The 24,182-nt window shown below is 36.9% G+C and overlaps 1 protein-coding gene across 3 annotated transcripts; it reads left to right on the forward strand.

Moving 5' to 3' along the window:
- The first annotated feature begins 5,540 nt into the window (after positions 1-5,540).
- LOC122038367 (probable transcriptional regulator SLK2) lies at positions 5,541-24,182 on the forward strand. Of its 3 annotated transcripts, XM_042598085.1 has the most exons (13): positions 5,541-5,701; positions 5,842-5,890; positions 6,048-6,237; positions 6,322-7,047; positions 7,154-7,285; positions 8,018-8,066; positions 10,524-10,738; positions 10,840-10,908; positions 16,233-16,333; positions 17,216-17,309; positions 17,408-17,477; positions 22,962-23,862; positions 23,968-24,182. In XM_042598085.1, exons 4-12 carry the CDS (start codon positions 6,358-6,360, stop codon positions 23,837-23,839), a joined length of 2,298 nt encoding a protein of 765 aa, XP_042454019.1. In that variant the 5' UTR covers positions 5,541-5,701; positions 5,842-5,890; positions 6,048-6,237; positions 6,322-6,357; the 3' UTR covers positions 23,840-23,862; positions 23,968-24,182. The 3 variants fall into 3 exon arrangements, with proteins under 3 accessions (XP_042454019.1, XP_042454017.1, XP_042454020.1); XM_042598083.1 differs by having other exon boundaries at positions 22,962-24,182; XM_042598086.1 differs by lacking the exon at positions 5,842-5,890 and having other exon boundaries at positions 5,553-5,701; positions 22,962-24,182.

Consider the following 24,182-nt stretch of genomic DNA (forward strand, 5'->3'; position numbering starts at 1 on the left):
AGAACGGAACACTTGGAAGCAATTGAAAATCCTTCAGGCCAAAGACCTCTCACCTTCACCAAGTGGAAAGGATAGTATGAGAAAAGTCCTAAAAAAAAAATTAATAATAGCTTTGGATATCTTGAGAAGATTAGTCAAACAATTAATTATATAAAGTTAAATTTGTTGATGCAATTTACCACTAGAGTTTTGTATTTGTTTGACAATAGATTTAAATAAAGTTTGGTCAAGGTTAACCTAGCCAAGATGTTTAGTCAAGTCAATATTGATTGGATGACTAGTAAGGAAAGTCTCAATTGGAGGTTAAGTAAAAGAAAGTCCTAACTTGAGGTTAGGCAAAGAAAAGTCTTAACTTGAAGTTAGGCAAATGAGAAATCCTAACTGAAGGTTAGACAATAGAAAATCTTAGGGGGAGGTAACTTGAGGTAATGAGAAGTCTTAGAGAAGTGAACGGTAAACAAGGGAAAACCATAGGGGAGTGAACCCTAGATAATAAGAAAAGTGAACTCTAAGCAAAGGAAAACCTAGGGAAGTGACCCTAGATAATGAGAAATTTTAGAGGAGTGAACTCTAAGGAAAAGATCTTATGACAGTGAATCCTAGGTAATGAGAAGTCTTAGAGAAATAAACTCTATGGAAGGGAAACCCCTAGGGGAGTGAACCTAGATAATGAGAAGTCAAAACATTAGGGGAGTGAGCCCTATGTAGTGAAAAGACTTGGAGGAGTGAACTCCAAGCATGTGTGACTGAAAGGTTTCCGGTTGACCGTGCACGATCGATCGGATCAACGAATCTTGAATGCTATTAACACTACTTTATTTTACTATTTTATATTTATTCTACTAATTCAGTGTTATAGGAAAGTCTGTGTGGATTTGGTTGTAAAACACTAAATAGGACTAGAAAATGTTCAAATAGGTCTGGAGAACTAAATGTTTAACGAGTAAGTTAAGGTAAGCTTTCTGGAGTGTAGTTGTGAGATCATGTCCTAGTCAAGACAAACCTTAGGAGTTAATCCAACTGAAGAAATCAACGGAGATTTTTAAGTTGAGATCAAGATAATCCTAACTGTTATACTCATGCATCTATTTCATCTATTGTCTAACCTTGTTTTGCAGGATTACTATTATTATACTAATATGCAAACTTTATTTTGTAGATAAATAAAATTTGGGTTTGACTGAGGATTCAATCGACTGATTCAACCAGTGTGGCAGAGATCATATCACGACAAAACAAAAATGGAAGACAACTGGATCCATCGACGGATCAGTGGGATCGGTCAATCGATCCATAAAAGGTAACAACAACCGATTAGATCAAATCGTCAAGGAAAGGAATCCAATGGTTCCATCGGCGGATAACCTAGATCAATCGATCGAACCATGCAGATATGATTAGGGCAAACAAGGAAGGGCACAGAGTTCAATCGACGGATAGAGGTTCCGTCGATGAAAAGGTTTAGTTAACAAAATAATTTTTTAGCTGGCCGAACGGTGCCTATGAAAGAAACTCTTGGGGTTCGAGCTAAACATCAATTTCTCTCTGTGCAATGTCTCGTCTATGCTACTACTGCTCGTGCAAGCTTCAACTATTATGACATTCTGACAACCTACGTTTCATCTAGTTCATTTGTTGTTGGTATATTATTGTACTTATATTTTCTATACATCTTGTACTTGTACGAATCTACTTCTCTGATAGTTTTCGGTGAGAAGAATTATATTAGATTGTCCATCGGAAGCAATCAAGGATCACAGACCTTGCTTTATTTCCGCTGCTATTAATTTGATTCAATTTTACGAAATAAGATGACAAGAAAAGATTTTAAACCAATAAGACTCACCCCCTCGACTTCTAGGATCCTACAAAATTATGATGTACGTTCACATCTAAGTAAAAGGTCTACTTTTCATTGATTGCTAGAGGTCAATCAAAGTTTAAGAAGAAATCAAATATACCCTGCAACGGAATCAAATCATGATAAATTAACATGATTACAAGAAGTCAAAGAGTGAATTACAACAAAGTCGGACTGTGATATAAGTTGACATTTAAGGGAAGTGCCTACTCTTTATTGATTGATAGAGGTCAATCAAAGTCTAAGAAGAAATCAAATATTCTCTCATGTATAAGAATGCAACTAAAGGATCCAAGAAGGCAGTGAAGACATCGATCCCTTGCGTTAACTTGGAAATTTAATTAATTAATCTCGAATTGGATAAGTTAGATTCCAATTCCTTAGAATAGTACCAAAAATACTGAAATCATGAATATTGGAATCATGATTTCATCAAAACACTTGTTTCTTGTTGCTGGTACTTGTTATAAGATATAAGAATAAATATTTTACTAAAGTCGAAAAGGAATAAAATACTACCCAATGGACCAAGTGACACCTTGTCGATTTATGTGCCCATGGAGAGTTTATTTGAGAGTTTTGGATGAGTGACACATTGCTTAAAGGAGAAAAAGTGTCAATTTGTCCATACTCGCTAGATAGTTAAAACCATTACAAAGACACATTCCATCCTTTGCAAAAGTTTTGGCATAATTGTGGCTGGTAAAAAAGGGACAAGGCCACCTGGAAGAGAATCTTCGAAGTCACACTTTGAAGAATAGCAACACAATTCCATAGAAGAAGAATAAGGCCATAAACTTTTTTCTTGCACTTCACACAAGTCTGACGCCTTGTTTATTTGAGATGACGAATTTAAAAATTAAAGAAAGTTTTTCATGCTTAATTTTTTTTGGTATTTATTTTATGAAAAAAAAGATGATTTTTCATCTATTTTACTTATTATAAAATAATGGAGGGTCGGAATTATGAATCCATTTGTGGGATCAAATTTTATATATTTTTATATCTATTCAAATCGGACAAAAAAAAATCTATTTTCTTCCTCCGTCTGAGTTATTTACTTGATGACTTGTCATACTCTCAACCATGTGAATCACGAGTAGCTACGGGCTACCTTACATGGGCCCATGGCCACCTTTCGGCCTAAATTCGGTGGGACTGTGGGGCCGCTCACAAGGCCTGACATAGTTGTCTCGTGTAGGTGGTCATCTCGTGCATGATGACACTACACGGTCGCTCGTGCTACCCTATGCAGGTGGTCGTCCCTCGCAGTTGCAGGCCATGGACAGTCTCAATCCCAAGGCATCTGTCCCCGAATCCCGTGTCCCCATCTCCCCTTGTTGATCGGACGTCTGTGGTAACTTCGTGATGTGCATCACATCCTTAAGATGTGATATGACTCATCCGATCAACGAATGGGACAGAGGGGACACGAGATCCGAAGACAGAAGATTTGAACTGTGACCAACTTTGGATGTCTCTCTCTTTCTTTTCCTCTTCATTTCCGGACACTTTTAGGGTCATTTTATTAGGGAGGATAGATTTAAAAATTGAGGAAAGGAAAACTTTATACTATTTATCTAGTAAGAAATGATGGATTATATAAATTTTCCCTAGTTTATTTATCACGGAAGAATGGATGGATGGATTTACAAATCCATCCACCAATAGATTTCTTAGTAAATTTTTATCCACCCAAAATCCGACGGAACGAGTTTCTTTCATTCTCGTCACGTCCTCCTTGTCCTCAGCCTCGCAAGCACGAGCATTCCCTCATGGCCGTTTGCAAGTGCGGCGTCCCCCCCTCACGAAAGCTCACGAGCACGAGTAGCAAGAGCTCGACCGCTCATTGGTTGCTCACAAGCACGGTTGCTCGCTCTCACTAGCACAAGCAAGGCCTCTCGCGAGCACGAGCACGAGCACGATTGCTCACCGCACGGGAGCACGGTCATGCTACGAGCGGCCTCTCGTCACTTGCAGGCTCGAGCACGGCCACTCACGAGCATGGCTGCTCCTGATTTCAAGCAATGGAGAGGAAAAAATCACTTTAGCTCACTTACAACAATTGTTTCACCTCAATAATAATAACTAAAATTAAGCCATTCAACTCAAGCGAACTGTTAGTGGTTAGTCAAGCGGGTTAAGTGGGAAAGTCAATCTAATTGGGCCAAACCAATCGGTTAGGTGGTTGTGTTGGTAAATCAGCCTTGTGAGTTAATTGGATCAAATAGGTCGATTGGGGTCAAGTGGGCCACATATGCAAAATGGTTAAGTACACTAGTCGATCTACCCCTAGAAAAGGAAAATTCTTTTCTTTTGTCTTCTTAAAAAAAAAAGAAAATGGTTTTCACATGGAAAATATTTTATAATGAACAAATAAACCCTTTTTAAAAATAAACTATTTAAGGTCGTGTCCAGATATTTCTAGTACATATATGTTCAAAAAATATCTTATGTGAAAATCGAACTCACTCTTGGGTGTCTCCTATCTTGTCATGTCATATTCTAGGAGCAACGATCTATACTCAAATTTTTATAAAAGGTCATATGCTCATCTCTATCATCTCACACGGCCAATCTTATAGTTATCTGTAGAGAAATAAATTAAGAAATTAAATAGATCATCACATATCCTCTCTACATTGTTGTGAATCGATTCTTACCTATTTATATAAATTTATTATGGGATTAACAACTTGACTATACTATGAGAGCATGCTATTTATACTCCTAGAAGATTACAAATGTGATTTAATTATAACATTTTTTTACTATCTTGTAAACGATGTCTTCAATTTTTTATAACATAAATATACCACGACTTGTATACACGTAAACAAAGGATATAAACGGATTCATTTATACAAGAAAATTTATTTATTTTATAATCGATATGAATCATTGCTCATAATTAAAATGACATGCCAAGATTATTTTTTTTTACTAACTAAATGTAATAAACTAATGGATATAACTCATTGGACTAAAAGAGTATTTAATTATGATGAATATGATCGTCTACTTATAATAATAAAAAAATATTTAATTATGAGGGTCGGTGTCCAAAAATATAATTAAACGTTCGAACAACCTTAGTCTCAGTCCTCAGGATGTCAAACTAAGCCTATTAATTAATTAATTCATTCATTCATTCATTAATTATCAATTATCTCTTTTACAACCGGATCAACAAAGGTAACCTACGTTTTATTCACGTTATTGTCACCTGGAGCCCACTGTGCCTCATCCAGTCATCAATCGAGTAGGAAATGGGGAACAGAAACGTCGCTCAAGAGAAGACGTTTCGAACCTCGAAACCGTTCATTAAGAAACGTCGATGCACGTGCACGGTTGCACGATCTTTCCCTCAAATCTGCACCTCCGTATTATACCACTAGATCATCGATCGACTGGCTCAGCGGGAGGTAGATCTTTGGGTTTGTAAATAGGGGGTGCATCGTTTATTCCCATCAGATGATTTCCCAGTGGCAACGCCAGATTTAGAAATCTACCCTGGACCCCATCGTGTTGGGCACGGAATACGTACCGTCAGATTAAGGATTGGAAAGAATGGACGATCGTGATGAATCCAAAGAAAGGGTCGTGCTGACTGGTGAAAGCCGGTAAACGATGATCGCCGAGGCGGTTGCAACCGGTCATCAATCGCCTCCCCCCGCGAGTTCCCGCGACCTATAAGAGGAGGAGCCTCTCGCCGGCGGCGTAGCGCCGCGAGAAAGGGCACTGCGAGGGGGAGGGGCGAAGAAGAAGTGAGCGCGTTGTATCTTTTGATTCCCGCAGGTTTTTTTATCTCGTTGGTCGATGCCGGCTCTGATTCGAAGGGTAAGCGCCTTTGCTTGCCGATTCATTTGCCTTCCTTTCCGGCTCCGCTATCTTTTTCTGCTTTCTCTTCTTCGTGATTTTCAACCTATTACTTGATCGTTTGTGAGAGTGTCAATTTTTTGTGACTTGATTCCATATAGGAACCTTGCGGCTTCTCGGGGTCGAATTGCTGCGAAACGTTGTGATTAGGTGATTTCGAGATCAGTTGTGACTTTGCCCTATCACTTTCACTAAACCTCGGAGAAATTAGGATTTATGTTCTCCTCCTCCTGATCTCTTAATAGCAGCTTTATTCGTTCCCTGTAAATACGATTGCAGCTTTTAATGTTTCGATCTCTCTTGACAGTGACAAAGGAGATATTTTATTTGATCCTCATAGCTGCTTATCTACATTTCGAGTTAACTTCTTCCGAATCATTTCTTTGGAGCTGGGAATGGAATTGAAAGGCAAAAGTGCAAGTTTTGTTGAATAAGTGGTGTTTAGGTTTCAAAAGTGCTCCTTTAAGGTTGTTTATAAGATGGCTGGCTCACTGTAGGTACGTGGATCCTCTTTGCTGTATAGTGTTATCTTCTCTTCGGATTTGCCGAGGCCAACTAGGCTCCTCTGTTATTTTTGTCAGAGCGATGGTCGTCAGAGTTCAGACACTTTGATCCCCATGTCAGGGAATGGTTGTTCCGGTCTCGGACTTGCCTCTGGTGACATGAACCAGATACCTAACAGCGCTGGAAACTCATCGGGTCCAAATATTGGTGCGAATTCCCTTGTCACGGATGCCAACTCGGCTCTCTGTAGCGCTCAGTTGCAACGATGCGCCAGCTTTAATAACGAGACATATACACGGCTTCCTACCTCTCCCATTTCCTTCTCCTCCAACTTTTCGGGTTCTTCAGTGATGGATGGTTGCTCAACTGCGCAGCAAAACCTTTCCCTAGCACAGATGCAAAAGCAAGGGCTGTCAGGAGCAACATCTCAGTTAACGCAACAGGACCTTGGAAGTTTTATGAATGCCCAAAAGAAACCACGAATTGATGGAAGGCATGAGGATGTCTTGCATCGACAGTCGATACAACAGCTTTTCCAGAGACATGAGCCCATTCAAGCACATGGTCAACAGAACATGCAGCAGGCCATTTTGCAACACCAGAGATTATTGCAGCAGCAACGGCAACAACAGATAATGCAATCCTTCTCTCAGATGCAGCGAGTCCCTGTGAGAAACTTGCAGCAACAACATCTGCAGCCTCAGGCTCTTCAATTAGCTAATCCTGTTAAACAGACAATTGATAATGGAATATGTTACCGTAAGCTTATGCAATACTTGTATCACAAACGACATCGGCCACGGGTGAGTTTATTCTTTAATTTTTATCACAATCTAGTAGCTTCCTAAGATTAATCTCATGTCATTCTTGTGTAATCTAAACTGTTTTAGTCCTTTTGTTTGGTTATAGGACAACACAATTTTATATTGGAGGAAGTTTGTGTCTGAGTATTTTGCACCTCAAGCCAAGAAAAGATGGTGTTTGTCCTTGTACGAAAATATGGGTAATCATGCTTTGGGTATTTTCCCGCAATTGGCTATTGTAAGTTGTTGTTATAGTTCTTTCAGTTGCTTCTTCTTTTGACCCTTTATTCTGCAGAATGAATTAGAAAGAATATTTAATTTGCATTTATCTATTTGGGCTATAAATGCAACTTCTCTGTTATATGGGAAGGATTAGTGCTAGTTATAAACTTATAATGAGTATCTGGTCTTGAAATTAGGAGGCAGAACTAAATTTGGTTTCTGTTTATTTGACAACTTATTTCTAGTGGAAGATATATTGTGATGCATGCCGATAGTTTATGTACTTAATTTTTTGAAGCTCATGCTCCCTTCCTGGAAAAATAATAAAATAAATACTTGTTAGGTTTAGCCGTTTAGGGAAGATAATATTTTGTGGATAAACCTTATAGGAAGTCACACCAATATGTTTGTTATGTCTTGTTTCCTCAAGATTCATGTATCCACTAAACAAATTTAAGTTTGTCTCTGACAGTATAAAATAAGAATCTAAAATAGGCTCAGCTCGATTTTGTCCTGATGTATTGCCATCATATTTTAATTTCTTTCCATGGTTATTCAACATGTTAGCAATTTCAGAACTACTTGTTTTTACTTGAGCCTGGTAATTGATATGGTCTCCATCTCTGGAAGTTGCTGAAAAATAGATTAAAATCATCCAGTTTAACATGCAAGCTTAGATTATGGTAATGCAGTTATTTTCCTATTATTCTTCATCATTTACTGTTTGTGCATTCTTTGGTTAATGCAGGATGCATGGCAATGTGACATCTGTGCTTCCAAGTCTAGAAAGGGATTTGGTTAGTAAAATTATCTCTATAGTTATCTTTGGTCATTAGGTTAATGCAGAAATCTGATTGATTTTAGATAAATCAATCTATGATAAATGACACTGTTTCCATATGTATCTTACATATATGCATGCATTAGCAATATGCTTTTTCTTGCCTGTTTTTCCTATATATGTAATAACATTCATCATGATTGAACGAAAGATTTATATACATTTGAGCCAAGTGCTGCACTATCCTGTTCCTTTGCTGGATGAACAAAGAAGCAAGGAATATAGAGCTAATATTGGTGTGTCGATAGTATCTATATTTCATGCCATTACCCCAAGGACCTCAGGACTATAGGGACCTTTATGGAATAGTTTAAACTTCTAAACGATTTGCTACACTGAAACAAGCTTGATTTCGGTTGCCGTTTGTTTTTCACTGATTCTAAGGTAAAGCCTAGGAATTCTATTGTCTACAATATTCCAAATGGTATAGTAACTCCAATATTGATGACCAACTAGTTCAGCTAAATTAAATCTCATATCAATTTGGCCCCAATCACTAACATCATTATCACTTAATGGAATTATGAAACTTGGGCGGTGAAATGAAATTTCCCTCAACTCAAATTGGTTTTTGCATAAATATCTAGGTCTTGTCAAGTTGGAATCTCACCCAATCTTCTACTAGAGAAATATAACAATGGATCCTATTCAATATGAGTTTGAACTTAATTGCCTTTATGTAATATCAACTAACAACTGCGTAAAGTTTGTAATTGAAACCTCAAATTTGTTAACTACCAAAGATCCAAGCTGAAGTTCCTGAAGTTTTAGCATTTATTACAGGGATCTAATTCTGAGAGTAAGAAGGGTTCTTGCTTTACAGTTTAGAATGTAGAATTCAAGATGAATCTAAGATACAATGTTGTTAGGATGCCTGTAATGCATCCTTGAACTATTTGAAGACTTTCATTTAAAGGTGTTTTTATCAGCTTCTTTGGTTCTCCAAAGTCCAATCTCAAAATACAAATTTGTTTGAATTGAAGGAAAAAATGGAAAATTACAAATGGGTACAGAAAAATTATATGTCCTAAGTCATTCATTGCATAGTTGTCAAAAGCACGAGGCCCAAAAAAAACACTCAAGAGTTATGGAGCTTAAAGTGCAAAGCGCAAAGCGAAGTGCACGCTTTACAGAACAAAGCACAATAAATAACATATATATGAATATGTCATAGTGATGAAATCAATAATAATCAATTAATAAATTAAAAAAATACAAAACAGTAAAAAAAAAGTAGCAGAATATAAATAGATTTATACGAATTAATAAAATTTATTTGAATTTTCTAATTTTAAATATAGTTTTATATATTTTATTGAGATAATTTAATCAGGGTTTATGCTAGTTAAGTTGGGAGTTGATTGAATTAATCAAATCTCATCCCCAAAGTTCGAGTTCAAACAGTAACTTGAGGATATCGCGATGCCTCCGCTGTGCCAAAGTCATCACAGGACGCTCCCGCCGGTGCCGGAGTCTTGCGATGCCTCCGAAGCTGCCAAGAGCGTCTTGCAAAGCCTCCAGCGCCGCTAGGAGCATCCCGCGACGCTTTGGCGCCACTTGAAAATTCAAAACAGAAAAAACTTATAGAGAAAAGAAAGAGGAAGCACAAAACACACTCGCTTGTGCTTTTACGCAAGGTGCAAAGATGCACGCACTTCAGAGAACTCGTATGCTTCCGAGTTCTTTGCAACACAGTGCGCCTCGTGTCACTTGGCACTTAAGCGAGTGAAGAGCACGCTTTTAACAACTATGATTCATTGAGAAAGGCAACTTTTCTATCTGGAACTTAATTTGCATCAATGTTAGTGAAAGGCAAACAGAAGCTCAGCACAAGCTTCATGCATACTATTGGCATGTTGCTAATTGGCACAAGTAAATGTTGTAATGCCACATTTAGTAACAAGATAATAGTATGCAACATGTTGTAATGCCAAACCCATGAATAAATATCACCTCAGTGGTGGTCTTAACAACTATTTCTATTGTCATGCCAAGAGTTTCACCATTTTTTAGTGTCTGTGCCATTTATTTTCTTCTATTTCTGCAATCCTCCTAACACATCATGTCAACCGTAGTCCCATCAAATTGAGTATAACATTCTCTATATTACAGCAATTGGTGTTACTTCTGCAAATAATCCAGGTCTTAGATGCCAAACTTTTTCCCTCATAATTTGATTGAAACTCCCCTGTCAAATAATCTTGTGGGTGTATTTACTGGAACCCTTAAGCTCATATTTGTTGGCACCAGAAATTTGTCTTGAATTGTTTGGCTAAAATCTATGGTTAGTTTTTCTAACTGGAAGTTTTGTGAATTATTAGTGGTATATGTATCAATAGCGATATTCTATAAAATTCACTAGAATCGCAATGGTCCTAATTTAGACTGTGCACAAATTTGTGTTGTTTTCCAGAGGCTACTTTTGAAGTACTTCCTCGACTTTTTCAAATCAAATTTGATGGTGGAGTTATTGATGAGAATTTGTTTCTTGATATGCCACATGAGGGCCGGTTGCCTTCTGGAATTATGGTATTGAAGTTTGAGAAAGCTGTTGAAGAGACTGTTTATGAACATCTACATACTATTCGTGAAGGACAGCTTCGTATATTATTTACACCAGAACTGAAGGTTTTAAACTAAATGGGCTTAAGTCTCTTACTTGAATTGATTGATTGCCTCTTAGATGTAATTTTCTCCATCGTTAATGTTACTTTTTTACTCTGCTACAGATATTATTATGGGAATTTTGTAGTCGACGACATGAAGAGTTTCTTTCTCGTAGGTTGCTTGCACCGCAGGTATTTGGTTTGCTTAACTATTTTATTGTATTGCTAAATATAGAATGAAATTCCTAAAAGTAATAGAAAAACAGTGCTTGGTCATAAGACAAAATGACTATTTATGAACAATTAGTAAGGTTTAATAGATGATGAAATAATAGGATGAGGCAGACTTCATAGTTAGCTAGCTGGTTTGTTAAAGAAAAAGGTGAGGATAGGTGGGGATTTGGAAACTCCACTTAACAACAGTCAATCGTGATTTAATAGGTGATACTAATGATATTGCATCACGAGCTCAAGGATGGATATCTCCATGTTGTTAAATCCCAATTAATTGGGGCATGTGTTTTGTTGTTGGGGAGGCTAAGCAAGCAATTGATTGTGTTAATAAGTTTGTGGGTGAACTGTTTGAACTCGAAAGATGATATAGACTTCACATTGGATGTTAATAAAATTATTTTCCTTGAAGGATATGGAATTGCCACTAACAAGGATATGGTAGACTTAAGTAGAGCTGATCTAGACAAAACATATTGTTCAATTTAGGCCAAATATTTTATTTTCTATTGAACTATGAAAAATCACCTCATTGTGCACATTTCTTTTAAAGGATATTTTCATCATCAAGGTGTTAGCTCACAATAATACTATTGATTATTTGATTACCTATAGTTTGAAACAAACTAATAAAGAAAGAAAAAGATATTTGGACTTTGATTGCAATTACCACACATTTTTGGGAGTGGTTCAGAAAATAAATGTCCATTTTGAATCTATCTGTTTTTATTTATTCTTTTTTTTTCCCTTGTACATTAAGGGACTTTGTTAGCTGAACTTGTCATGATTCAAAAGCTTTGGACATGTTATAAATTCCATGTGTTCTACATAATTGATGAAGGGCTCTCTCTCTCTCTCCTATAGTGTTTGTGTGTGTGTTTTTTTTACAAGTCTAGGCTCAGGATCATATCCTTGGGCAATGGTTTCCATTTCTATTCAACAGTAGTGAATCCATGGTCAAGATCTCCTTTAGAAGCCACCTATCTTCTGCCATTGAACGTAGAGAGTGGTCGGTTTGGAAGGAGGATGACCCTCTTGTATTGGTTTAGTGAGGTGATCGAGGGGATTCACTTGTAGGCTTGTGGCTTATGGGTCAGTCTTGTGGTATACCAATTAGAGGCCATGAAGCCTCAATTGGTGTTGGAGAGTAAGGAAAAGGCAATCTCTTGTATCATTCTACAAGAACAAGACCAACTATGTTTCTTGGTTATAGCATGGGCGACGAAACACTACAAGAGAGAGATAAGAGAATAGAGGCAGATGAAATTACATTATTGTTTAATTCCCTTTTATGATGTCCAGCATCTATTTATAAAAGATACTACAACTTGGTTATATAAAAAAAATTTAGTTTAGTTAATTTGGGTCCAAATTTGCATGTCCATCATATAACCATACAATTGCTTGTCTTTCTTCATCGTGATCAAAGTCCTCCTATGATAGACAATCCGTCGAACGGCATGATAGGTTCGTAACATTTCTTGCCTTATCAAAATTGTGCTTGTCCTCAAGTATGAAACCTAATTTCTTATTTGACACTTTATCGCCCTTCCATGAGTTTTTTTATTGGTGATGTCCTTCAGACTCAAGTATCATTTTTTGATGTCATTGGGTACACCAATTTTGTCCATACCCTAGAAATGTTAACTGTGACCATTGTTGGGACCCTCACATTTGACCCGTTTTCCTTGTTTTGTGAATTCTATGTTCATGGTGGCAAAAGCCAAGATGATTAAACCTAACATTTAGCCATCTATTGTTTGGTGGCTAAATCTGTGTTGATGAAATTTCTTGTACTTCTTGAGTTGATTAGAGCAGAAACAATGTGCAAATTAATGGTGGCCGGGACTTCTATTATTGGTATTTTTTTGGGAATCGAGTAACTCCATGGATGACCATTAGCGAGTAATTAGGAGATTCTTTAGCATTCATTTTTTCAATTCCATCTAACATGGCTAATCGCTTGCATGTATGGTTGTTGGAAAAATGGTTCATTATAATTAGCAAAGGGCCTTAGTGGCTTAGCATGACATTTGACCATCTCACATTGGTTGGTGATGAATTCTTTATTAGTTTATTATTATAGTTGCGGTTCTTTAGGTCCTCATGATTTTTATTCATAGAGGTGTGCATGTTGTGTTGTGTTGTGTTGATGGTGTCTCAGGGTTGGTGTATCTCTTCTAGTTGTAGATTAGGTACCGATGCAGGGGTGAAGATCTACCTGTTGGCTTGTCAAGAAGGATCCAACTCAAGTACTAGTTGGCAGGACATCTCTCTTGAAGCTTTGGATAATTCACCTAATTTTCTTTCCTTATTGTTTGTCCAAAATGGTCATGGCAAATCTCTTGGAATTCTCCCATATTAGTGCAAAAAACTCTTTCAATTTTTTAAAATTATACCTGTGCATTTCCTTCTAGGTTATAAGAGAATGCCAATTTTTTCTTTTTTCTAGATCTATTGATGTTTTAAAGAAGTGGTGGCATCTTAGTAGCCAAGTTAGTGAATCTTTTGTTGTATCATACTTCAGTAAATAAAATCTCAGAGCACAATATTGGCACCTCCCATTTGAGTGGTCAATAGGGGGGCTCATCCCTAGTATTGGAGGTGTTCTTCCCTCAGGCTCCTCATCAATCTTGGAATGCAATTGTCCTTAGGGCATCATGTCAGTCACCCTACCATTGTTGTTAGTCACTTGCGCAGTGGCATGAAGAATGCCCATCTCCTTGGAGAATTGTAATCAAGTCAACTATGTTTTTCATGTTCCCCTTCTGATTGTCTTGATGTTTACTGTTAGATCGTTTACAGACTAGAGGGGGGAGGGTAATAGCCAATCTTGTTCACTTTCTTGATTGATTCTACAAATTGAGATAGTGCAGCGCAAATATCAAGAACACAATTAAGAAACAAGACCATCAAATAAAACAAGGATTTATGTGGTTCTAAACCCCTCTGTTTTTATTTTGTGGCTTATGATCCTTCAGGAGATCACCCCTCACAAACTAGCATCTTTTCTCCTTTTTGGTAAGTTACCGAAGGTGGAGAATCATTTTCCAATACAAGAAGAAAAGGTAAGAGAATTGAGCATAAGACTTAGAGATGAGAGAATTAGATTTTTCCATTTTCCAATACAAGAAGGGGAGCCTTGGCGTAACGGTAAAGTTGCTGCCATGTGATCTAGAGATCGTGGGTTTGAGTCTCGGAAACAGCTTCTTGTAAAGCAGGGTAAGGCTATGTACAATATACCTTCCCCGGGACCCTGCATTGGCGGGAGCTTCATGCACTGCCATTTATTCCTATGTCTCTATGCTCATATTTATAATCAAAGCCTTCAACTCTTTTTTTTGCCTTCAAATCGAGCCCTCAGTCAGTCGAAGGATCATAGTTTCAGTCAACTATTGATTGACTTTGTTAGTCTGTTGCATGCAATGATTATTTCACTGAATTGAGTTATTAGAAGATAGTTGAAACAATAGCTCGTCGACGTCATATCAATAGCTCTCTTTGAGGTTTTCCATTATTAATCAATTGACTAAACCTAAATGGACTCTTGAACCAAAGCATTCTATGGCTTTCTGTTCAGTGCTAAGTCAAATACCTAATCGACTCATATACCAGTCAGCTGCTGTAAGGTTTCAATGATCTGTAGCTCTGACTTCGACCACTTCCTAGGTTGAGTTTTTAGTTCCTCCTCACTGTTGTACAAGCGCATTCAATTCATCCTCACAGAAATTCACCAATGTGGCAAGAGATTCCACCCTCCAGGACTTCACTTTACTGTTCCAAAAAGCAGTTTCATCCACACCTAGAACTCTTACCTCCAAGACTTCATTGTCTTGCCTAGCATTCGGTTCTTCTTGATTTATCCGGACTTCAATCTGCCAAGTGTCCCATCCCCGACCTACTTGGTGTTCCAATTGCCAAGTATTTGGTTCTCGATCTACTTGGTCTTCCACTTGCTTAGTATCCTTGATCTACCTAAATTCCATTGTTACACCTACAACACGTGTCAAATTTTCTATATCTGTATACTTGACACATATGTGAGAAATCACAATATCTTCCTAACTTAAACTTTGACCTAACATCAAAACCATATGCCTAGGGGCTGAATTTTGGTTTGTTGTCCATATCCTTGGTCTAATCTTTCTTTATTTACTTAATGCATGATAACATGCTTAGTTGGAAGTAATCTTCCATATCTTGTTCTAATGTCAATTTGTTACGAGCCTGGGTGCAGGATCATATGCACTTGTGGTGGGGTTTCTGTTCCAATTCGGCAACAGTGGAGGTAAGGTCAAAGTCTTCATCAAAAGCCACCCTTGTTCTGCGGCTAAACCAAGAGTGTGATCGGTTTGGATAGGGGGACAACAACTCCTATCATCAATTCAGAGAGGAGATTGAGGGGATTTGTCATGGGCTTTCGACCCATGAGTTGCTTGGTGGTGTATTTATTAGAAGCCATGGACCTTGATCAGTATTGGAGGGAAGGGAAATCACTGTCTTTCGATGTGATCTGCAGGAAGAGGTGGAGCTGTCTTTTGGTGTCAGCATGGGTCCCAAAGTAACAAGCAGTGATTGGGCATGAAAAATCATGAAAAAGAGAGAATAAAGGGAGATTAAATTATTAATGCTTTATTCCCTTGTATGATATCTAAGATCTATATATAAAAGATGTTACCAGATGATCATATTAAATTTCTGCTGTCAAGTATCCCTGTTCCTACTTTGCACGATCAAAAGATCAGTTCTCTTCATTGTTGTTCAGTCCTCCCTGATGGACCCTTCAGGAGGCTGATTGGTTCTCTTTCTTCGTTGTGGTTGAATCCTCCTTGACGGACCCTTTAGAAGGCTGATTAGGTCCATAACGTTTTGATACATTTTATATTTCATGTGTAAATCATAACGTTCTCTCTACTATTATCTAATGAATATTTACAATATTTTATTTGCCATGGAGAAGCTTATTTCTGGGATCACATATAGTATATTTGAGCATACTATAAAGTATATTTATTATTCAAGAGGATTAGGTGTGCCTATTATAGATGATAAAATTGATGAAAATGCGTTCAAAGAACAATTATATTCATAGTTAGATAAGCTGAATCTATTATAGGAAGGCGCCTAATAGAGATAAGCTAAAATAATCTAAATAATATAATTTTGAATATCGTTAGCTGGTAAATTATGTTATTGATGGAAACAGTGATAGCTTATATGCAAGTAAATGTTGGTTGATGAAGTATATGTTTTGCTTGTTAAAATATAACTTTTGTATTTTTCAGGTTAACCAATTATTGCATGTTGCTCAAAAATATCAAGCAGCAATAACTGAAAATAGTTCCTCTGCCGTTCTGCATCAAGACTTGCAAGCCAGCTGCAACATGTGAGTGAAACTTGTCATATAAACTGCAGTGCTTCAAAGAAATTCAATATACATTTGGAAAGTCAAATGTACAAAATTTACCTAAAAGGGTAGAGTCAGTTTCTATCAAAATCCACTTTCATCAAAATGGGGAGCTTGCTTTGATATATCTATTAAAGGAAAAAAAACATGACTAGTTCAGTCAAAACAAACTCCTTTTATCAATTACCAATTCCGCCAAGGATTGATCAGACATTTTCGGTATCCTTTTCCTCGATAATATTTGTTATGGGAGTACCTGATGGTTGTTGGTTGTTGAGTACCTGATGGTGGGATAAGGTTTGGTTGTTAGTTGGTGTTGTTGAGTACCTGATGGTGCGTTGCATACTTTCTTGATACCTATGAGAACACTATCAACAGAAACTTTAATCCTTGGTTCAATCTTGCAATAATTTCAACATAAAATAAGTTTTCTCACATCATTGATTAAACAATCAAGCAACAATGTCCATTAAATCACGACAAGCTAATGCAATGAATTCCTGTTACTGACTATTTTGTATCTTTATCTCTGCCTATAATCTTCTTACTTCTTTGTTGCTAACATGAAATGTCATCATATGTTGGTATATTGAAAATCAAGAGGTTATATTAATGAATTGAACTTCATGATGCCATCTTTTCCTATAACTTTAAAAAAATCCATTTGAACAGAGACTACATTTGAATTGTCAAAAATATCAATTTCATGTAGTAATTCTGATGGATCTTACATGTTAGTTATGGATAGTTTTGATTGCTTATTTATTGTCAGTCTTCTCGGTCTTTGTTGTCATGCTGATTTTATTATTTTGTGTTTTTTTGTAACTCGTATATTTCTTGACTATGTGACTCATTTTGTAGGTTTGCAGCAACTGGTCGTCAGTTATTAAAAAGTTTAGATTTACAAGCTGTGAATGACTTTGGATTCTCCAAAAGATATGTCAGATGTTTGCAGGTAACTTATAAGCCATTGTTTATGTGCCTTGTGTGAATTCACTTCTAGCTTATACTTTTTTTTCCATGAAGTTGCTGATATTCCATTTGCTTTCCTAGATAGCTGAGGTTGTGAGCAGCATGAAGGACTTGATTGATTTTAGTCTGGAGCAGAAGATTGGAGCAATAGGTAAAATTCTTATAGTACTGTATATAAAAGATAAATAATTTCCTTTTGTGAATTATTATGGATGCAAGACATGCACTAGGGGTGCTGCTGTTCCAAAAAATTCTACCCAACTTAAATCTAGGTTTCAGAAAGTGTACCTGGGCAGTATACGGTTGACCTACTACATCACAACCATGCGGTCTCTATTAAAAAATTCGAAATATTTATATTAATAACAATGACTAACATATATACTATTCAACAAATTCATTTCACACTTCCACATGAAATAATATATGTTGATTGGAGCCCTTGGGCCCCGGGGCAATGGTGGGGCACCTTCTCAATTTCCTAGACATCTAAGGATCAAGTCCAGAATTATGGGCGGTTGACCTAAGAACATTGGATTGATGGGCCGCCCACTACGAACGCTTCCTGATTTATCCTAGTAGTCCATGGGGAACTTCCGTGAGGTCGGACCGATCACTTTCAGGATTAGTCGGCGTAAGCTGGATACCTGGTGCCAACTATATATATATATATATATATGTTGATTGGACAATGCAAAGCAAATCAATACAACAACACCAAGTCTTATCTCACTATATGGGGTTGGAATACAAAACAAATCAATATATATATATATATATAAAAAGAGTGTTTATAACATGTTTTAATCGCTGTTTGTGTTGCACTTACAAGTTACAAGGTACAAAAATATGATAATTTAAAATTCTAAGTCCTGTACATATTCAACTGAAGCAAATAAAGTTTTTATGGTTAGCAATATACAACCATATGAGTTTGTTATGCAGTCCCCAAATATGCTAACCAAGCTGTCACTTTTCAAAACCTTTTCTAAAACTTTTTCTAGGTGCATTCAATATGTCACTTAGCTTCTCATTCTACATGCCAATATTTAAACATAAAATTGCAACAAGGCCATTTGCATCGTGTCTTCAAAGAATTTCCAGTTAAAAAATACAAAGTTTTGTCAATTTTTGGTTATTATTCATTGTTTTTATACAATGTCATTACAAGGATTTTGTAGCTATTTTACTAGATTCAATAGTATTTGATCAAATTTTATTTGAATTGTTCCTTCTCTTGATCTTGCAAAAACTTGATCTTCATGTTAATCTTATACTTTTTGCTTGGTTGAATTGTTCTTATTTGATCTTGTGGAGCTTTATCCTTGGTAAAAATCATGTCAAATGTTTACATAGCTGACTTTAAAATTTGGCAAAGACCTAGAAGTTGTATTGCTTTTACCATCATTGGGTAACCAACAGCTGCAATGTAGCTGCTCTTTTATACCTTCAAAGAGCGAAAAATAGTAGGTTTAAATCTTTTAGTGTGCTTTCTGTTCTTCCCTTGAAACATGAATGATCCTTTTCCATGTTTCCCTTGAAACATGAATGATCCTTTTCCATGTTTTAACTTAACCAAGATGTATATGTTTTGTTATTTGATGCCTTGGAAACTAGAAGTTTCAGATACAAGGAATCTCTCCTTGACATGCTTGAACTTAACCAAGATGTATATGTTTTGTTATTTGATACAACAATAACCAAGCCTTATCCCACTAGGTGACGTCGGCTATATGGATCATATGTCATTGTGCTCTATCCCCAATTATATCATCATTTATATTTAAATAAATTTTATCTTATTTTATTATTACTAGCCAAGTCTTCTGGCTTTTTTTTTATCGTTTGATGTGCATATTTGTCATAGTTTTCATATCACATAACTGGAATATCTATAGGTCATTTATATACATGTCCGTACCTAGTGGAATAACCAAGCTTTATCCCACTAGGTGACGTCGGCTATATGGATCATTTTATGTCATTGTGCTCTATCCCCAATTATATCATCATTTATATTTAAATAAATTTTATCTTATTTTATTATTACTAGCCAAGTCTTTTGACTTTTTTTTTCTCGTTTGATGTGCATATTTGTCATAGTTTCATATCACATAACTGGAATATCTATTGGTCATTTATATACATGTCCATATCATCTTAAATGTGTCATCCGAATTTTTCCCTCAATAGGTGCAATCCCGATTTTTTTTCTAATGTATTCATTTCTTATTCAGTCCATCCTCATATATTCACACATTCACTTTAATATCCTCATCTTTCTCATTATCTGCTAATGTGCTCGAGTCATAACTCAACATTCAGTTACATATAACATTGCAGGTTTAACTGTCGTTTTGTAAAATTTCTCTTTAAATTTTAGGGGTACTTTACGATCACATAGAGCACCCAACGTTCTCTTTCATTTCAATCTTCTATTCAATCATCCTGTTTGTATTTTATGTAAAACATCTCACTCAATCCCTCCATCCTTTTGTAAAGAAAGATCCTAAATTTAAAGCTCACTTCCAAAAAAATTCATTGATCTTGTCTGAAGGCTATGAGATAGTGCGCTGGCTCCAATGGATGGTCGGTCAAATAGTAGTAAGCTTCTCGAGATCTGAAGGAACCCCTCAATGATCCTGCGCACAATCAGACGAGCCAACAAAGCGTTAGTGACCTAAGACCGGGATGGGGATCCCTAGCTAGACCCTCCAACGCTCAAGTCAGTCTCCTCTATCAAAAGTGGAAGAAGAATAGTAGAGAAAGTGTTGAAAACGTCAGGCTCAGATGCAAATGTTCGCATAACCTCCGCGATCATGAGGTGACTCCCGATTTGTTAGAGTTTGTTAGGTGATGGAAGAAAGTACAACCTAGATGTTTCATGATAGTTCGAGAAATATTTTTTCTACCCACATATGTACGTTTTTTGTCGTTTATGTTTCGTCGCATCATTACTGAGGTTGTTGGAGGAGAACGCTATTATAACTGACTCATCAATGGGAAATCAAATAGTTTTCACAGGAGATTTCAAGGGAATATTCCTCAACAATTATGACAGACTGTCAAAGTGTTGTTTGCTGTTTACCTGCTGAATGCATCTCAGCTGCTGCAGAAGGTCAGCCGCATTATTTGCTAGTGTATTAATCTGCTTGATCATATATTAAATACTGCAAAAACCTGCTCATAAGCTAATATAATACTCATATTATGTCATAAGTTCACTTGAGAAGTCATATAATAAAGCACGTATGTTAGAATTATATTTTAGGAGTACTATATCTTTAGGTAATTTAAACTTGTCTGACCTTTACCAGGCCAGGCACATACAAAGAACCATATGTTCAATCGATCCTCATCTGAATAATAGTGTATATATAAAGAGTTTTATGAGACGACACATTATTGAGCCCGCACAGCCCTTTCTCGACCAGGTGTTCACAGAGAACTTTATGTCCGTTCGGCCTTCACCCAGCCAAACGTGTATCAAGAGCTATATATAAGATTACATATCTCAGGGTCCGTTCGGACTCTGCCCGACCGGGTGTTCACAGAGAACCTTATGCTCGTTCGGCCTTTACCCGGTCGAACATGTATCAAGAGCTATATATAAGATTACATATCTCAGGGTCCGTTCGGACTCTGCCCGACCGGGTGTTCACAGAGAACCTTATGCTCGTTCGGCCTTTACCCGGTCGAACATGTATCAAGAGCTATATATAAGATTACATATCTCTGGGTTCGTCCGGACTTTACCTGACTGAGTGTTCTCAAAGAACCTTATGCTCGTTCGGCCTTTATTCGACCGAACGTGTATCAAGAGATATATATAAGATTACATTTCTCTTGGTTCGTCTGGACTCTACTCGACCGGGTGTTAGAACTTTACGTCCGCTCGGCCTTTACTTGACTGAATGTATATCAAGAGCTATATATAAGATTAAGTATCTCTGGTTCCGCCCGGGCTTTGCCTGACCGGATGTTCTCAGAGAACCTTATGCTCTTTCAGCCTTTAACCGACCGAACATGTATCAAGAGCTATATATATGATTACATATCTCTTGGTCCATCTGGATTCTACCCAACCGGATGTTCACAAGGAACCTTTTGCTCGTTCGGCCTTTACCGGGTCGAACATGTATCAAGAGCTATATATATGATTACATATCTCTTGGTCCATCCGGATTCTACCCAACCGGGTGTTCACAGAGAACCTTTTGCTCGTTCGGCCTTTACTCGGTCGAACATGTATCAAGAGCTATATATAAGATTACATATCTCTGGGTCCAGACTTTGCTTGACCGAGTGTTGTCAGAGAACCTTATGCTTGTTCGGCCTTTACCAGGTCGAACATGTATCAAGAGCTATATATAAGATTACATATCTCTGGGTCCATCTGGACTTTGCCTGATCGGGCTCGGTTGGTCTTGTATTGAAATCTATATACGAGATTAAGGATCTCTGAACTTACCCAGGCTTTGCCTGACCGAGTATTTGTAGAGAATCTTATGCTCTTTCTGCCTTTACTCAGCAGACCATCATTATGGCCGAACGTATTACTTTCCATCTTGAGAATAAAATACTACAGTCTTTACATCTGACCAGGTTCATAATCGGTCGTCTCTACTCGAGCACGTTGCTTTGGGGTGATGCAGGTAGGACTTGACGATTTTAACACTAGGTGACTATCAGGATCAAGCATGGAATGTTCTTCTGTTACATCACCTTGACTTTGACCATCACGTTATCCTCCGGATTTACTCGTCATAGCCCATATCACTCGTCATCTTCTATCTTAACAATTGTTTTATTACGTCTAATATTGCTAAATTTAAATTTTATATTATTTTGTTATTTGAGACTTGGGATCAAAAAACATGATACATGGAACCTAGTATGTATTTGCTTCCTTTTTTGAGCTTTTCCAGAGATCAATAGGGCATCCTTTGTATATCAAATGAGCATTTTAAAAAATATATATATATATCAAAAGAGTGTCCTAATTTTATTGTATGCCTCTTTTATCTCTCTTCATCTTATAATAATTTATATAACATACAAATTTCTATTAAAATAATCAAAAAATATTTTTTTTATTCATCTTAATTACTCAAATTTCAATAAATTTTTATTCGGATTTAGTGGGAATTTTATAAAAAATTGGACTTGAATATTTATATCAAATTTTGTTTTTTTATAAAATCAAAAATTCAGATTTTGTAAGATAAGATTTGGATTTTATATTTTTATTGTAAGAGATTTTTGGATATACAAAATGTTTATAAAATCTCAATATACTAATCGTAATTTTCTATAGTCGAAAATCGAATTTTAAAAAATTGAAATTCAGATTTGGAAAATCTAGCAATTATTGGAAAGATTGAATATCATAAATTATGATTTTAGATAAAATTTTATTATGAATGATGAGGTGTAAAAGAGCATACCATAAATGTGTAACGGCATCCTTTGGATATGATTTTGAAAATGAAGCACCACTTTGATACTTATGGAGAAAAAGGATGCCTCTTCATATTTGTCCTGTATTCTTTGAAACTGAACAAGTTACTTTAGAAATATGATCCTATACCTTGGAAAGATCTTTATTCTGATGTATGCACAAATGTTTTTACAGAAAGCTTAAAGAGCTTCCCCAGGCAGTCAGTGGCCGAAATCCAAAAACAGAAGTTGGAGGGAGGGCAACTCTCGAGTCATAGTCTGTCTGGTGATCTTGGTAGTCTGGATAAAGACGTGAAAGTTTCCCCAGGGTCAAATAGTTACATAAATGACAACCTGGTAACTACCCAGGTTGCTAACAGTAGTCATCAGAGTGTTCATGCTCTAAACAACTATCAGAATATGCTCAGACATACTGTGAATATGAAGCAGAATGTGCTTCACCAAGAGGCTTCTAGTTCTTTAGATAAATCTCTGCTTCAGCAAGAGGCTTCTAGTTCCTTGAGTAAATCCAAACATGCACTGTCTTTACACTTTCTGGGATCTGGCTTATCAGGTCCAACAGATGCGTCTAACAATAATTTAACCGGCCAACATCAACATCAGTTTCCATTAGATGGCTGCTTGAGCAATTCATATAGCCCTCGGGTGAACCAAAATATGCAGCAACATGTTATTCAGCAAATGCTACAAGAGATGATGAATAACAGTAAGGAAACACCACAACAATCTATTGTTCCTGTTGCAAATGCTAACCTGGCAGCTGGAGATGTAAATGGGTGTGACACTACTAGCATGCCAATCAGGATAGACTCTGGCTCATTCAGAAATGCACTTGATATGCAAAACCACTCGGGCCTTCCTAAGGAAGGTACAGGGGCTTTCCCAAGCAGAAATGATTGCTTCAAGTCTGCTGCCGCAGCTAGCGTCCCCTCCATCAGCGGAAACTGTCTTAATTCGAGAACGGAGTTGCTGGAGAACTTGGATTTCACAGAAATAGATCAGATTGCCCAGGAATTTATAGACGGTGGGATGTTTGATGGCGATTCATGGTGATATTTGGCCTCTGTTATTGAAAGGTATGACTACATGTCGGAAAACACTGATATGCAAAATGCATAATGTTTGCTGCATACTGGTTGGAGCTTTAGGGTACTGGATATGTTGTTCCATGTGATATGCAGGTGATTCTGGAGGAGGTTCCTTAACTAGAGAAGTTGAGGTTTGTTGGTAAAACTTGTTTTTTGCAGACCGGCGAGATTAATGGTATTGTTCTTGTTTGAGGTTTCCTATTTTATGTTCATTAACTTGCCTAAATAATTAACTACTAGACAAGAATCCTCTGCCTTTTAAGATACTTGGATGGCATCCTTCAAGTGCACCATCCGTCAATTGAGAA

This window comes from Zingiber officinale, chromosome 1A (genome assembly GCF_018446385.1).
Source record: "Zingiber officinale cultivar Zhangliang chromosome 1A, Zo_v1.1, whole genome shotgun sequence".
Taxonomy (NCBI): Eukaryota; Viridiplantae; Streptophyta; class Magnoliopsida; order Zingiberales; family Zingiberaceae; genus Zingiber; species Zingiber officinale.

Excerpts from the sequence above, each read along its gene's own strand:
- LOC122038367 (XM_042598083.1), top strand. The coding sequence starts at position 6,358 with ATGTCAGGGAATGGTTGTTCCGGTCTCGGACTTGCCTCTGGTGACATG. Across the intron at positions 7,048-7,153 it reads ACAAACGACATCGGCCACGG|GACAACACAATTTTATATTG; the intron begins GTGAGTTTATTC and ends GTTTGGTTATAG. Across the intron at positions 7,286-8,017 it reads TTTTCCCGCAATTGGCTATT|GATGCATGGCAATGTGACAT; the intron begins GTAAGTTGTTGT and ends TGGTTAATGCAG.